The 16,260-nt window shown below is 44.5% G+C and overlaps 1 protein-coding gene across 22 annotated transcripts in view; it reads left to right on the top strand.

Moving 5' to 3' along the window:
• RIMBP2 (RIMS binding protein 2) overlaps positions 1–16,260 on the top strand; it is an 817,544-nt gene that overhangs the window by 647,074 nt on the left and 154,210 nt on the right. For all 22 annotated transcript variants that reach the window (XR_013223594.1, XM_077293289.1, XM_077293285.1 and 19 more), the window contains 2 exons: positions 7,081–7,551; positions 8,314–8,460. Coding sequence is in view for 21 of the 22 variants with exons in the window: in XM_077293289.1 (XP_077149404.1) it covers positions 7,081–7,551; positions 8,314–8,460 (618 nt within the window). In the remaining variant the exon portion in view is untranslated. The remainder of the gene's footprint in view (positions 1–7,080; positions 7,552–8,313; positions 8,461–16,260) is intronic.

The following is a 16,260-nucleotide window of genomic DNA, read 5'->3' as shown; positions in this document are numbered from 1 at the left end:
CTTGTGCGTTCTTTTCTCGAAAATTTTCGCCCGCCGAGCGAAATTATGACGTCGGTAATCGGGAGCTTTTGGCGATGAAGTGGGCATTCGAGGAGTGGCGTCATTGGCTTGAGGGTGCTAAACATCAGGTGGTGGTCTTGACTGATCACAAAAATTTGATTTATCTTGAGTCGGCCAGACGTCTGAATCCTAGACAGGCGCGCTGGTCGTTGTTTTTCTCCCGGTTTAATTTTGTGGTTTCGTATCTGCCGGGTACTAAAAATGTGAAGGCGGATGCCCTTTCTAGGAGTTTTGAACCTGATTCCCCTGGTGATTCTAAACCTACGGGTATACTTAAGGATGGGGTGATATTGTCTGCTGTCTTCCCAGACCTGCGACGTGCTTTACAAGAGTTTCAGGCGGATCGGCCTGATCGTTGTCCGCCTGGTAGATTGTTTGTGCCGGATGAGTGGACCAATAGAGTCATCTCGGAGGTTCATTCTTCTGCGTTGGCAGGTCATCCGGGAATTTTTGGTACCAGAGATTTGGTGGCTAGGTCCTTCTGGTGGCCTTCCCTGTCTCGGGACGTGCGTACTTTTGTGCAGTCTTGCGATGTTTGTGCTCGGGCCAAGCCTTGTTGTTCTCGGGCTAGTGGGTTGTTGTTGCCCTTGCCTGTTCCTAAGAGGCCTTGGACACACATCTCTATGGATTTTATTTCTGATCTCCCTGTTTCTCAGAAGATGTCCGTCATTTGGGTGGTGTGTGACCGCTTTTCTAAGATGGTTCATTTGGTGCCCTTGCCCAAGCTGCCTTCCTCATCTGAGTTGGTGCCCCTGTTTTTTCAGAATGTGGTTCGGCTGCATGGTATTCCGGAGAATATCGTTTCCGACAGGGGATCCCAGTTTGTGTCCAGATTTTGGCGGGCGTTTTGTGCCAGGATGGGCATTGATTTGTCTTTTTCGTCTGCATTTCATCCCCAGACAAATGGCCAGACGGAACGTACTAATCAGACCTTGGAGACTTATTTGAGGTGTTTCGTGTCTGCTGATCAGGATGACTGGGTCTCCTTTTTGCCGTTGGCTGAGTTTGCCCTTAATAATCGGGCCAGTTCTGCCACTTTGGTCTCCCCTTTCTTTTGCAATTCAGGGTTCCATCCTCGTTTTTCATCTGGTCAGGTGGAGTCTTCGGATTGTCCTGGAGTGGATACCATGGTGGATAGGTTGCATCGTATTTGGGGGCAGGTGGTGGACAATTTGGAGTTGTCCCAGGAGAAGACTCAACGTTTTGCTAATCGCCATCGTCGTGTTGGTCCTCGTCTTCGTGTTGGGGACTTGGTGTGGTTGTCCTCCCGTTTTGTCCCTATGAGGGTCTCTTCTCCTAAGTTTAAGCCTCGGTTCATCGGTCCTTATAAGATTTTGGAAATTCTTAACCCTGTGTCTTTTCGTTTGGACCTCCCAGCATCCTTTGCTATCCATAATGTCTTCCATCGGTCATTATTGCGGAGGTATGAGGTACCACTTGTGCCTTCTGTTGAGCCTCCTACTCCTGTGCTGGTTGAGGGTGAATTGGAGTACGTGGTGGAGAAAATCTTGGACTCCTGTGTTTCCAGACGGAGACTTCAATATCTGGTGAAATGGAAGGGCTACGGTCAAGAGGATAATTCTTGGGTTACAGCTTCTGATGTTCATGCTTCTGATTTGGTCCGTGCCTTTCATAGGGCTCATCCAGATCGCCCTGGTGGTTCTTGTGAGGGTTCGGTGCCCCCTCCTTAAGGGGGGGGTACTGTTGTGATTCGGTTCGTGGGCTCCCCCGGTGGTCTCTTGTGGTACTGGTGTCCTGCAAGATTTGCCTTCTCAGTTCACCTGTTCCTATCAGGATGTGGGAGTATCCTATTTAACCTTGCTCCTCAGTCATTCTAATGCTGGCCATCAATGTATCCAGAGTGATTCTGTTGCATGTTCCTGCTCCCAGTTTTCTGCTCAGCTAAGTTGGACACTTTAGTCCTTAAGTCTATTTTTGTATGTTTTGTCCAGTTTGCACTTATGTGAATCTCTGCAGCTGGAAGCTCTTGTTGGGCTGAAATTACCACTCCAGTGGCATGAGTTGTCACATGAGTTAAGGTAATTTCAGGATGGTGTTTTGAAGGGTTTTGCAGCTGACCGCGAAGTCCTCTGTTGTATCTTTCTGCTATTTAGTTAGCGGGCCTCTCTGTGCTAAATCTGCTTTCATACTACGTGTGTCTTTTCATCTGCTCTCACCGTTATTATATGTGGGGGGCTGCTATCTCCTGTGGGGACATTCTCTGGAGGCAAGCCAGGACTGTGTTTTCTTCTACCAGGGGTAGTTAGTTCTCCGGCTGGCGCGCGGCATCTAGAGACAACGCAGGAATGCCCCCTGGCTACTTCTAGTGTGGTGTGTAGGTTTAGCATCGCGGTCAGCTCTAGTTTCCATCACCCGAGAGCTTGTCCGTTTATTCTATGCTTCTGATGTTTCCTTGCCATTGGAAACCATAACAGTAAGCATCATTTGCATACAATAAAATAAATAAAAATAAAATAAATAAAAACATTTAAAAAGTATATATATATATATATATATATATATATATATATATATATATATATAAATGAAAATTAAAATCATCCCTTTTTCCATCATGAAAAATAAAGTAAAACAAAATTTAAAAAAATAAATAAATTTGGTATCGCTGTTTTTTTTTAAAAACTAAATATATCAAAATGTAAAATAATTTAAACCACATGAACAGAAAAAAGGGGAGAGAGATAATGGTCCATAGCTGCTGGTTAGCTTCAGAAAGATTCAGCAGACTCTGGAGTTGTGGTGCATTATTCTACTGTTCAGAGAACTTGCACAAATATGGCCTTCATAGAAGAGGCATTAGGAGAAAACCTCTCCTGCATCCTCATCATAAAATTCAGCATCAGAAGTATGTAAAAGAACATCTAAACAAGCCTGATGCGTTTTGGAATCAAGTCCTGTAGACCGATGAGGTTAAAATAGAACTCTTTGGCCACAATGATCAAAAGTATGTGTGGAGAAAAAAGTCCATAGAATTTCAGGAAAAGAACATCTCGCCAATCATTAAACATGGTGATGAATCAATCATGCTTTGGGATTGTATTTCAGCCAATGGCACAATGGGGAACATTTCACGGGAAGAGGGAAGAATGGATTCAATGAAATTTCAACAAATTCTGGATGCAAACATCACACCATCTGTAAAAATGCTGAAGTTGAAAAGAGGATGGCTCCTACAAATGGATAATGATCCTAAATACTTGTCAAACTCCACAATAGACCACGTGAAAAGGCACAAGCTGAAGGTTTTATATTGGCCCCCACAGTCCTCTGATGTGAACATCAATGAAAATCTGTGGCTAGACCTCAAAATAGCAATACATGCAAGACGACCAAGCAATGTCACAGAACTGGAAGAATTTGCCAAGGAAGAATCCAAGAAGTATTGTTTCTCCTTACGGAGAGTGACATTTTAAGCATGCCAAGATGAGGAAGATCCTAAAAGTCTTGCACTGATGAAAGGCAGTAGCCGAAACACAGTGTCTGCAAATTGAGATTCTGATTTTGGCTTTTATCCTGAGTCATGTGACAAGGCTTGTTAAAAGGGTTGACATTGACTTTTTAGATTGCTACTTCCAATAGGTGGCACCAGAGTTCTGGTCCCCTCCCCAAGGAAGAATGGATGAAAATCTCTCGAACAAGAATTGAAAGACTCTTGGCTGAATACAAAAAGCATTTACAAACTGTGATACTTATAAAAGGGGGTGCTATTAGGTACTAACCATGCAGGGTGTCTAAACTTTTGTATCAGCCCATTTTCCTTGTCTTAATTTTTAAAACATATATATATATATATATATATATATATATATATATATATATATATATATATATATATATATATTGTACATAAAATATGTAAAATACAAAAGAAATGTGTCTTCTTTAACTTTAACTCTTTTAGAAATCATTTCATCTTCAACTTGCTTAACTGTTCATAGTAATAGCAATCTTTACCATGGGTGCCCAAACTTTTACATGTCACTGTAAGTATTTGCATCAGTTATATTGCTGTGTACCATTTATATACTAAGACTCTGTTTCATCATAGTGCTTACGCCAAAATTCTTCTTCAACCTTTTAGCGTTTTCACAACAGTTTTTGGGCAGCTCTGCCAAAATATGCGGAGATTGGGAGGAGCAGGGGTGGAACGGGACATGGCGTTCCTTATGTCTGAAATGTTTCTACACTGATAAGATGCATTCATGAAGTAGTGTTCTCCTCCTCATAAATTAGACATGTCTTCTTTCTGCACACCTTTCATTAAGACTGTCGTGCGAAACTTCAGTGTTAATGAATCGGGGACTATGTGCTATAAAAGTTAAAGCTTGAACTAGTGGCTATGCAGTTGTCAGTGCAAGCTGGGAGTTGTAGTTTCACAACAACTGGATAGTCAATGTTGGAGACAACTGGCTTATAGATGTTGTCCGGCCTTAGGATACAAGTTTTCAGTCACCCTATGTGACTGCACACTTGTGAGTCCTCACAGCACACAGTGTGCGCTTTAAGGATTTTCAAGTGCTGGTGCCGGGATCAGGCAGGGGCATGACCAGGGCCGGCTCCAGGTTTTTGTGGGTCCGAGCAAAAGAGTCTCAGTGGGCCCACATACCACGATTCATGATACACAGACATGCACACACACACAATATGCAGACATACACACACATCTACAGTACGCAGACATACGCACACACACATACAGTATGCAGACATGCACAGGCATACAATACGCAGACATGCGCACACACACAATACGCAGACATACACACACATCTACAGTACGCAGACATGCGCACACACACAATAGGCAGACATGCGCACACACATACAATATGCAGACATGCACACACATACAATATGCAGTCATGCACACACATGCAGTACGCAGACATGCACACTCATACAATACACAGACATGGGCATGGGCACACAATACGCAGACATACACACACATCTACAGTACGCAGACATGCGCACACACACATACAGTACGCAGACATGCACACGCATACAATACGCAGACATGCGCACACACATAATACGCAGACATACACACACATCTGCAGTACGCAGACATGCGCACACACACATACAGTACGCAGACATGCACACGCATACAATACGCAGACATGCGCACACACATAATACGCAGACATAAACACACACATACAGTATGCAGACATGCGCACCCACACAATACGCAGACATGCGCACACACATACAATATGCAGACATGCACACACATACAATATGCAGTCATGCACACACATGCAGTACGCAGACATGCACACGCATACAATACGCAGACATGCGCACACACACAATACGCAGACATACACACACATCTACAGTATGCAGACATGCACACACACACAATACGCAGACATGCACACACATACAATATGCAGACATGCACACACATACAATATGCAGACATGCACACACATACAATGCGCAGACATGCACACACAAAATACGCAGACATTCACACACATACAATATGCAGACATGCACGCACATACAATGCGCAGACATGCGCACACACAAAATACGCAGACATTCACACACATACAATACGCAGACATGCGCACACACACAATACGCAGACATACACACACATCTACAGTATGCAGACATGCACACACACACAATATGCAGACATGCACACACATACAATATGCAGACATGCACACACATACAATATGCAGACATGCACACACATACAATGCGCAGACATGCACACACAAAATACGCAGACATTCACACACATACAATATGCAGACATGCACACACATACAATGCGCAGACATGCGCACACACAAAATACGCAGACATTCACACACATACAATACGCAGACATGCACACACACACAATGCGCAGACATGCACACACACACAATACGCAGACATGCACACACACAATACGCAGACATGCACACACAATATGCATTCATGCACACGCATACAATATGCAGTCATGCATACACATACGAGTACAATATGCAGACATACACACACATACAATATGCAGTTATGCACACACATGCAGTACGCAGACATGCACACGCATACAATACGCAGACATGCGCACACACAATACGCAGACATGCACACACATACAATACAATACACAGACATGCACACATACAATACGCAGATATTTACATACATATATTTGAAGACAAATTCACAAAAATACATAAATATATACAGTCATACACACTGATATACACAGATATGCACATCATACATACATACACAGACATACAGACACAAGCCTTGCTCACCTCCCACTGGCTTGTCGCCCATCAGGCTCCTCTGGCATGTGGCTATGGAGGGCGTGCTGCTTGATGGCTGTCACTTAAACAGACATGGCCGCGCACAGTGCACTCTGCAGCTGTGTCTGCTACTAATGATGAGGTCAGGCCGGCACTGTGCCTTTAACTTTGCTTGTGTGTCGGCCCGGCCGCGTCATTACTAGCAGACATCGCTGCACAGTGCACTGTGCGTGGCCATGTTTGTTTAAATGATGGCTGAGCTCAAGTAGTGCCGAAGCTGCTGGGGGAGCAGCCCGGGCCCCCTGGTGTCTCTGCCACGAGTGGGCCCCCCATTTGTTCAGGGCCCCGGCACTTGCCCGGGTACGCAGGGTGCTGATGCCGGCCCTGGGCATGACCACAAGTTAGTGATTTGCATACATGAGGTCACGTGCCCTCTAAATGTGCACGGCCTCTCTTACTGCAGTGAAGATTCACTGTCTGCAGTCACATTGAGTGACTGCAGACTTGTACCCCAAGGCTGGACAACCTCTTTAACATATGTTTTATGTAGATCCGCACCCTTGTTTTTTACATAATTACTTATGTCTTTATTTTATGTCCATGTAATGTCCTACTTAGCCTCTCTAGTACAAGGTGACTTGAGTTTGCCACTAAGAATTGTGAAAGGATATTGTAACTTGTATTTTTGCCTCTAAACCTTCTTTTTTTCTGTCTGTGATCACAGGTGGCAGAAGTCGTGTTTCCCGCAGCTGAAAACATTGTGGTGGACCTCATGAAAATACTCAACTTAGATGCCAAGGAAGTTACAGTGAGGACCTTGTCGGCACAAGGGGAATCTGAAGACTCCTGCACTGCTCTCATTCCATCTGATTTACTGAGGACTCCAGCACAACAACATCCAAGGACTATGTCCAAATGCAAGCCATTAGGTAGTGCTGGTATGCCAGATACCAAAGATGATCATGTATGTTCACACAGAAAACTGGAAGATGCTTGGGACCATTCCCATTCGGTTTCTCCCATTCATGGGCATACATTGGAACCCCCACTATCAAATTTTCATAGTCTAGGTCATGGTAGAAGGTCTCCATCTCCTCAGCGGATACTTCCACAACCTCAAGGTGCACCCATTTCTAACACAATGGCCAAAGCAATGGCGAGAGAAGCTGCACAAAGGGTTGCAGAGAGTACCAGGGTAATGTATGCATTATCTTTAGTGATATTCGTTTGGGGTTTTTTTTTGCCTTACTTTCTCTGCACGTTTTCTATCTCTGTACATATACAGTTTAACAATGAATGTACTACAGTGCGCCGAGCCTGTACAGCTATATGGAATAAAGCAGTGTTAAAGGATGCAGAAATTAGGAAAATCCAGCTCCACGAACTGTGATTCTTTTTATTCACACAAAATACTTGGAGATTATACAGAATCCGCAATACGGTTTTATATGACACGTGGCATCAACGTGTTTCATGTATCTACGCACCCTTAATCATGAAAATTCATGTGAATAAAAAGAATCACAGTTCGTGGAGCTGGATTTTCCTCTTTTCTGCCTTCTCCACGCCTCGACAAGGCGTTTCCGTGCTCCAAGCACCCCCAAGATGCAGATCATGGTGAGCTGGATTTTAATTTCACAGTGTTAAAGAATCTATGTTACCATAAGTGATGTAATCCAACGTTATTCAGTTCAGGTGTGAATGATGCCTTTGAGCTCATTTAGATGGCCGTGTCAATAGGTGTGAGCACGGACTTCTAATGTACAGGCTGGCTGCAGCTCTTCCGAACTGAGCGCGATGGCTTCATATATTTGTATGAAGCTGTCACGCTCGGGTCTGGAGACACGCTGCCAGTCCGCGCATTACGTTCCGATCTTGGACCGATTTGCACAGACGTCTGAATGAGCCTTTACCATTACATATGCTCTTAGTCTATGTTCTGTTTCACCCACCTCAGAATGAGAAGAGGACCCTGTTCAGTGAGAGGAGTAATGCAGTACATGATAACTCGGATGAAGAAGAGGATGGCTATGATTCTCCGCACATTAAAAGAAAAGGAGCTTCTGTTGACGAGTTCCTAAAAGGCTCAGAGCTCGGGAAGCAGGTAATTTGAGAAGTGTGAAAAGACCCCCAAAATACTGAATAAAAGAGCAAGTCATCTAATATTTCCGGTAAAACAACAAAGCTGAATGACTTCAGACCAAGTTTATAAGTAATTCAATGTATATCCCTGATGAGTAGACATGTCTGACATTGCTTTTAATGTCATAATCGGTTGTCTGTTTTTATTTTTATTTTTTTAATCAATAAGCTTCCTGTATATGAAAATAATAGTCAGATGTAGCTGCTGCTGCCCCAGCACCAGCTCTCCACTGCTGCGCCCATTCTTCACTGATATGACTTCAGCGATGATGTCACAGTGGCATCACATGATCACTGCAGCCAGTCACAAGACTCAGCATTTCGGGGCAATCTACATCAGCATCACCTATGATCCCAGTGATTAGCTACAGCAGTTATGTGGTGTTAAAGTGATGACATTGTTGGATGGTCCCGATCTTTCTCTGATCATCTCTGCCAACCAATATTTTACAGTTTAGCTTAAAAATCTCAAAGCAGTAGTATATACACATTGCTAGAATAAGCTATCACTTTCTGATCAGTGGGGTTGTGACCTCTGGGACCCCCATCAATTCTGAAAATAAAGGGGCTGAATTCCTGTGAATAGAGCTATGCTATGCAGCATATAGTGTAATAGATAGCCACATGCTCCACTGTGCGAGAACACTGCCACCACTTCATCCTCAGAATTGGTGGGGTCTCCAAAAAGGTTGCTACCAGTGGCATACCACCAATGGCGGCAGGCCATGCAGCCACTATGGGGCCAGCGCCGGCACCAGGCCCCCAGCCCGTCATAGCAAGTTCAACTGTATCAGCATCCTGGATTCAGATACAGCTGAAAGCTATGATGAAAGCGAGAGCAATCCATTCCCTACTCCGTCATTCTCACTTGGCCTGTGAGATCTGACGTCTCAGTGCAGCTCACGCAATAACGTTACTATATCAAGCCTGCTGTGCCGAGCAGTGAAGACAACTTTTCAGAACACTTGGTGCAGAGACCGGAGCAGTGGGGGAATGAGGAGGAGAGGTTAATATTGTAGTTATTAATTTTTTTAAAATTAGTACATTGTGGTGGTCATAACATTGGATGGAGGGTGCATTATACTATGTGCAGAACTATGGGGTGCATTATACTATGTGGAGGGCTATAAGGGATTCATTATGTTATATGGAGGACTATGGGGAGTGTGTTATACTATATGGAAGACTATGAGGAGTGCATTATGTTATATGGAGGACTATGAGGAGCACATTATACTATATGGAGGACTGTTGTGAATTTGGATTCTGGGCTCCCCCGGTGGCTACTGGTGGAATTGAACTGGTGTTTTCATCTTCTCTGTTCACCTGTTCCCATCAAGATGTGGGAGTCGCTATATAACCTTGCTGCTCTGTTAGTTGCTTGCCGGTCAACAATGTTATCAGAAGCCTCTCTGTGCTTGTTCCTGCTCCTAGACAACTACTAGATAAGTTGGACTCTTGTCCATGTTTGTTTTTGCATTTTTGTTCCAGTTCACAGCTGTAGTTTCGTTACTGTGTCTGGAAAGCTCTTGTGAACAGGAATTGCCACTCTGGTGTTATGAGTTAATGCCAGAGTTTTAAAGTAATTCCTGGATGGTGTTTTGATAGGGTTTTCAGCTGACCATGAAAGTGTCCTTTCTGTCTTCTGCTATGTAGTAAGTGGACCTCAAATTTGCTAAACCTATTTTCATACTACGTTTGTTATTTCATCTTAATTCACTGCCAATACATGTGGGGGGCCTCTGTCTCCTTTCGGGGTATTTCTCTAGAGGTGAGCTAGGACTAATATTTTCCTCTGCTAGCATTATTTAGTCCTCCGGCTGGTGCTGGGCATCTAGAATCAACGTAGGCATGCTACCCGGCCACTGCTAGTTGTGCGTTAGGTTTAGTTCATGGTCAGCTCAGTTCCCATCTTCCAAGAGCTAGTTCCTATATATGCTGATGCTATGTTCTCTTGCCATTGAGAACATGACAGTTTGACCGGCCCACAAAGTGTTAATTGTTTGGGCTGAAGCAGGAGAAAAAGAAGTGTTTAAGGGAATTTTTTTTTTTTTTCCCCTCAGAGTTTTGCTGCCTAGCCCTTAATTGCTGTCTAGCTGCTTCTTACCTCCTCTTAACCCTTGAATGGCTCTGTGTCCACCTGTTTGTAATGGATCTTCAGAGTGTAACTGCAGGTTTGAATAATCTCGCCACGAAGGTACAAAATTTGCAAGACTTTGTTTGTCATGCACCTGTATCTGAGCCGAGAATTCCTTGGCCGGAATTTTTCTCGGGGAATAGATCTGGGTTTCAGAATTTTCGAAATAATTGCAAATTATTTTTGTCCCTGAAATTTCGCTCTGCCGGAGACCCTGCACAGCAGGTCAGGATTGTGATTTCCTTGCTCCGGGGCGACCCTCAAGACTGGGCTTTTTCATTGACACCAGGGGATCCTGCGTTGCTCAATGTGGATGCGTTTTTTCTGGCCTTGGGGTTGCTTTATGACGAACCTCATTTGGAGCTTCAGGCAGAAAAAACTTTGATGTCCCTATCTCAGGGGCAAGATGAAGCGGAAATTTACTGTCAAAGATTCCGTAAATGGTCTGTGCTTACTCAGTGGAATGAGTGCGCCCTGGCGGCGACTTTCAGAGAGGGTCTCTCTGATGCCATTAAGGATGTTATGGTGGGGTTCCCTGTGCCTGCGGGTCTGAATGAGTCCATGACAATGGCTATTCAGATCGATAGGCGTTTGCGGGAGCGCAAACCAGTGCACCATCTGGCGGTGTCCACTGAGAAGTCGCCAGAGAGTATGCAGTGTGATAGAATTCTGTCCCGAAGCGAGCGGCAGAATTTTAGACGGAAAAATGGGTTGTGTTTCTATTGTGGTGATTCTACTCATGTTATATCAGCATGCTCTAAGCGTACTAAAAAGCTTGATAAATCTGTTTCCATTTGCACCTTACCGTCTAAGTTTATTCTATCTGTGACCTTGATTTGCTCTTTGTCATCTATTACCACGGACGCCTATGTCGACTCTGGCGCCGCTTTGAGTCTTATGGATTGGTCCTTTGCCAAACGCTGTGGGTATGATTTAGAGCCTTTGGAGACTCCTATTCCTCTGAAGGGGATTGACTCCACCCCATTGGCTAATAATAAACCACAATACTGGACACAAGTAACTATGCGTGTTAATCCGGATCACCAGGAGGTTATTCGCTTTCTGGTGCTGTATAGTCTACATGATGATTTGGTGCTAGGATTGCCTTGGCTGCAATCTCACAACCCAGTCCTCGACTGGAGAGCTATGTCTGTGTTGAGCTGGGGATGTAAGGGGGCTCATGGGGATGTACCTGTGGTTTCCATTTCATCATCTATTCCCTCTGAAATTCCTGAGTTCCTGTCTGACTATCGTGACGTCTTTGAAGAATCCAAGCTTGGTTCATTACCTCCGCACCGAGAGTGCGATTGTGCCATAGATTTAATCCCGGGTAGTAAATACCCAAAGGGTCGTTTATTTAATCTGTCTGTGCCTGAACATGCTGCTATGCGAGAATATATAAAGGAGTCCTTGGAAAAGGGACATATTCGTCCATCGTCATCTCCCTTAGGAGCCGGTTTTTTCTTTGTGTCAAAAAAAGACGGCTCTTTGAGACCATGTATCGATTATCGGCTTTTGAATAAAATCACTGTAAAATATCAATACCCATTGCCGTTGCTGACTGATTTGTTTGCTCGCATAAAGGGGGCCAAGTGGTTCTCTAAGATTGACCTTCGTGGGGCGTATAATTTGGTGCGAATCAGGCAGGGGGATGAGTGGAAAACCGCATTTAATACGCCCGAGGGCCACTTTGAGTATTTAGTGATGCCTTTTGGTCTTTCAAATGCTCCGTCAGTTTTCCAGTCCTTTATGCATGATATTTTTCGCGATTATTTGGATAAATTTATGATTGTGTATCTGGATGATATTCTGATTTTTTCGGATGACTGGGACTCTCATGTCCAGCAAGTCAGGAGGGTTTTCCAGGTTTTGCGGTCTAATTCTTTGTGTGTGAAGGGTTCTAAGTGTGTTTTTGGGGTACAGAGGATTTCCTTTTTGGGATATATTTTTTCTCCCTCTTCCATTGAAATGGATCCTGTCAAGGTTCAAGCTATTTGTGATTGGACGCAGCCCTCTTCTCTTAAGAGTCTTCAGAAATTTTTGGGCTTTGCTAACTTTTATCGTCGATTTATTGCTGGTTTTTCGGATATTGCTAAGCCATTGACCGATTTGACTAAGAAGGGTGCTGATGTTGCTGATTGGTCCCCTGACGCTGTGGAGGCCTTTCGGGAGCTTAAGCGCCGTTTTTCCTCTGCCCCTGTGTTGCGTCAGCCTGATGTTGCTCTACCTTTTCAGGTTGAGGTCGACGCTTCTGAGATCGGAGCTGGGGCAGTGTTGTCGCAGAAAAATTCTGACTGCTCCGTGATGAGGCCTTGTGCCTTCTTTTCCCGTAAATTTTCGCCCGCTGAGCGGAATTATGATGTTGGGAATCGGGAGCTTTTGGCCATGAAGTGGGCTTTTGAGGAGTGGCGCCATTGGCTTGAGGGGGCCAGACATCAGGTGGTGGTATTGACTGACCACAAAAACTTGATTTATCTTGAGACCGCCAGGCGCCTGAATCCTAGACAGGCGCGCTGGTCATTATTTTTCTCTCGGTTTAATTTTGTGGTGTCATACCTACCGGGTTCTAAGAATGTTAAGGCAGATGCCCTTTCTAGGAGTTTTGAGCCTGACTCGCCTGGTAACTCTGAGCCCACAGGTATCCTTAAGGATGGAGTGGTATTGTCAGCCGTTTCTCCAGACCTGCGGCGGGCCTTGCAGGAGTTTCAGGCGGATAGACCGGATCGTTGCCCACCTGATAAACTGTTTGTTCCTGATGATTGGACCAGTAGAGTCATCTCTGAGGTTCATTCTTCTGCGTTGGCAGGTCATCCTGGCATTTTTGGTACCAGGGATTTGGTGGCAAGGTCCTTCTGGTGGCCTTCCCTGTCACGAGATGTGCGAGGCTTTGTGCAGTCTTGTGACGTTTGTGCTCGGGCCAAGCCTTGTTGCTCTCGGGCTAGTGGATTATTGTTGCCCTTGCCCATTCCTAAGAGGCCTTGGACGCACATCTCGATGGATTTTATTTCAGATCTGCCTGTTTCTCAGAAGATGTCTGTCATCTGGGTGGTGTGTGACCGTTTCTCTAAGATGGTCCATTTGGTTCCTCTGCCCAAGTTGCCTTCTTCTTCCGAGTTGGTTCCTCTGTTTTTTCAAAATGTTGTTCGTTTGCATGGTATTCCTGAGAATATCATTTCTGACAGAGGGACCCAATTCGTGTCTAGATTTTGGCGGGCATTCTGTGCTAGGATGGGCATAGATTTATCTTTTTCATCCGCTTTCCATCCTCAGACGAATGGCCAGACCGAGCGGACTAATCAGACCCTGGAGACATATCTGAGGTGTTTTGTGTCTGCTGACCAGGATGATTGGGTTGCTTTTTTGCCATTGGCAGAGTTCGCTCTCAATAATCGGGCCAGCTCTGCCACTTTGGTGTCCCCGTTTTTCTGTAATTCGGGGTTTCATCCTCGATTTTCCTCTGGTCAGGTGGAATCTTCGGATTGTCCTGGAGTGGATGCTGTGGTGGAGAGACTGCATCAGATCTGGGGGCAGGTGGTGGACAATTTGAGGTTGTCCCAGGAGAAGACTCAGCTTTTTGCCAACCGCCACCGTCGTGTTGGTCCTCGGCTTTGTGTTGGGGATTTGGTGTGGTTGTCTTCTCGTTTTGTCCCTATGAGGGTCTCTTCTCCTAAGTTTAAGCCTCGGTTCATCGGCCCGTATAAGATATTGGAGATTCTTAACCCTGTTTCCTTCCGTTTGGACCTCCCTGCATCCTTCTCTATTCATAACGTTTTTCATCGGTCATTATTGCGCAGGTATGAGGTACCGGTTGTGCCTTCCGTTGAGCCTCCTGCTCCGGTGTTGGTTGAGGGTGAGTTGGAGTACGTTGTGGAGAAAATCTTAGACTCTCGTGTTTCCAGACGGAGACTCCAGTATCTGGTCAAGTGGAAGGGATACGGCCAGGAGGATAATTCTTGGGTGAATGCATCTGATGTTCATGCCTCTGATCTGGTTCGTGCCTTTCATAGGGCCCATCCTGATCGCCCTGGTGGTTCTGGTGAGGGTTCGGTGCCCCCTCCTTGAGGGGGGGGTACTGTTGTGAATTTGGATTCTGGGCTCCCCCGGTGGCTACTGGTGGAATTGAACTGGTGTTTTCATCTTCTCTGTTCACCTGTTCCCATCAAGATGTGGGAGTCGCTATATAACCTTGCTGCTCTGTTAGTTGCTTGCCGGTCAACAATGTTATCAGAAGCCTCTCTGTGCTTGTTCCTGCTCCTAGACAACTACTAGATAAGTTGGACTCTTGTCCATGTTTGTTTTTGCATTTTTGTTCCAGTTCACAGCTGTAGTTTCGTTACTGTGTCTGGAAAGCTCTTGTGAACAGGAATTGCCACTCTGGTGTTATGAGTTAATGCCAGAGTTTTAAAGTAATTCCTGGATGGTGTTTTGATAGGGTTTTCAGCTGACCATGAAAGTGTCCTTTCTGTCTTCTGCTATGTAGTAAGTGGACCTCAAATTTGCTAAACCTATTTTCATACTACGTTTGTTATTTCATCTTAATTCACCGCCAATACATGTGGGGGGCCTCTGTCTCCTTTCGGGGTATTTCTCTAGAGGTGAGCTAGGACTAATATTTTCCTCTGCTAGCATTATTTAGTCCTCCGGCTGGTGCTGGGCATCTAGAATCAACGTAGGCATGCTACCCGGCCACTGCTAGTTGCGCGTTAGGTTTAGTTCATGGTCAGCTCAGTTCCCATCTTCCAAGAGCTAGTTCCTATATATGCTGATGCTATGTTCTCTTGCCATTGAGAACATGACAGAGGACTATAGGGTTGCAATATGCAACATGGATGACTGGGGCGTGCATTATACTATATGGAGAACTATGGGGGTGCATTATACTATATGGAAGATTATGAGGGGTGCACTATACTATATTAGAATAATTACTTTGAAAGGGTTGCAAAGTTGTGAGATATGATTTTCTGTGATATCCCCCCCGAATATTAGTATTTTTTTTAGGGAGGGAGGAGCAATTAGAACTTCCTCTATTGGATCCCAATGATTTCTATGTACGCCCATGATTACTATTACTGGTAAATTTACACAACAATCATGTATCAGATAGGAACGTTGTTTATGCAGTTCTCCTACACATAAGTGAACCTTTAGATGGGCATCACTCATTGCACTGTAATGTTTGCCTTGAACGAATAGTCAGATTCTTGATTGATTGCCTGAATCATTCTTAGGGCCACAAATACAGTTAATTGAGATGTAATGATTAAAACATCTGCCCCTTTTCATCTGTCTGTTAAAACATTTATTGAGGATAAGCAACTGGGAAAAGGAAGCCTAATCTGTGGCAAATTATCCTGGTAATAATTGTGTAATTTAATTAGAAATATGTAACATTTGTCAGGATTCTAACTAGTGATTAGTCACTGCATACTGCATCATGATGAACTGGAAGCAGAAATGATCAGTCTGACAATCACATTTGCAGACCACGGTAGGGAGACATTAGAAGGTATTTATACCCTTGTTTCTGGGAAGAAGCTTAATATTTTAAGTTCCTATCAACAGATGTCACTCAGTGAAACTAAGATATTGTGACCTACATTAAAAGGCAAAGCAAGAAAACGC

This window comes from Ranitomeya variabilis, chromosome 1 (genome assembly GCF_051348905.1).
Source record: "Ranitomeya variabilis isolate aRanVar5 chromosome 1, aRanVar5.hap1, whole genome shotgun sequence".
NCBI lineage: Eukaryota > Metazoa > Chordata > Amphibia > Anura > Dendrobatidae > Ranitomeya > Ranitomeya variabilis.
Note: the sequence above shows the minus strand (reverse complement) of the source record. Positions and strands in the feature narration are given on the sequence as shown.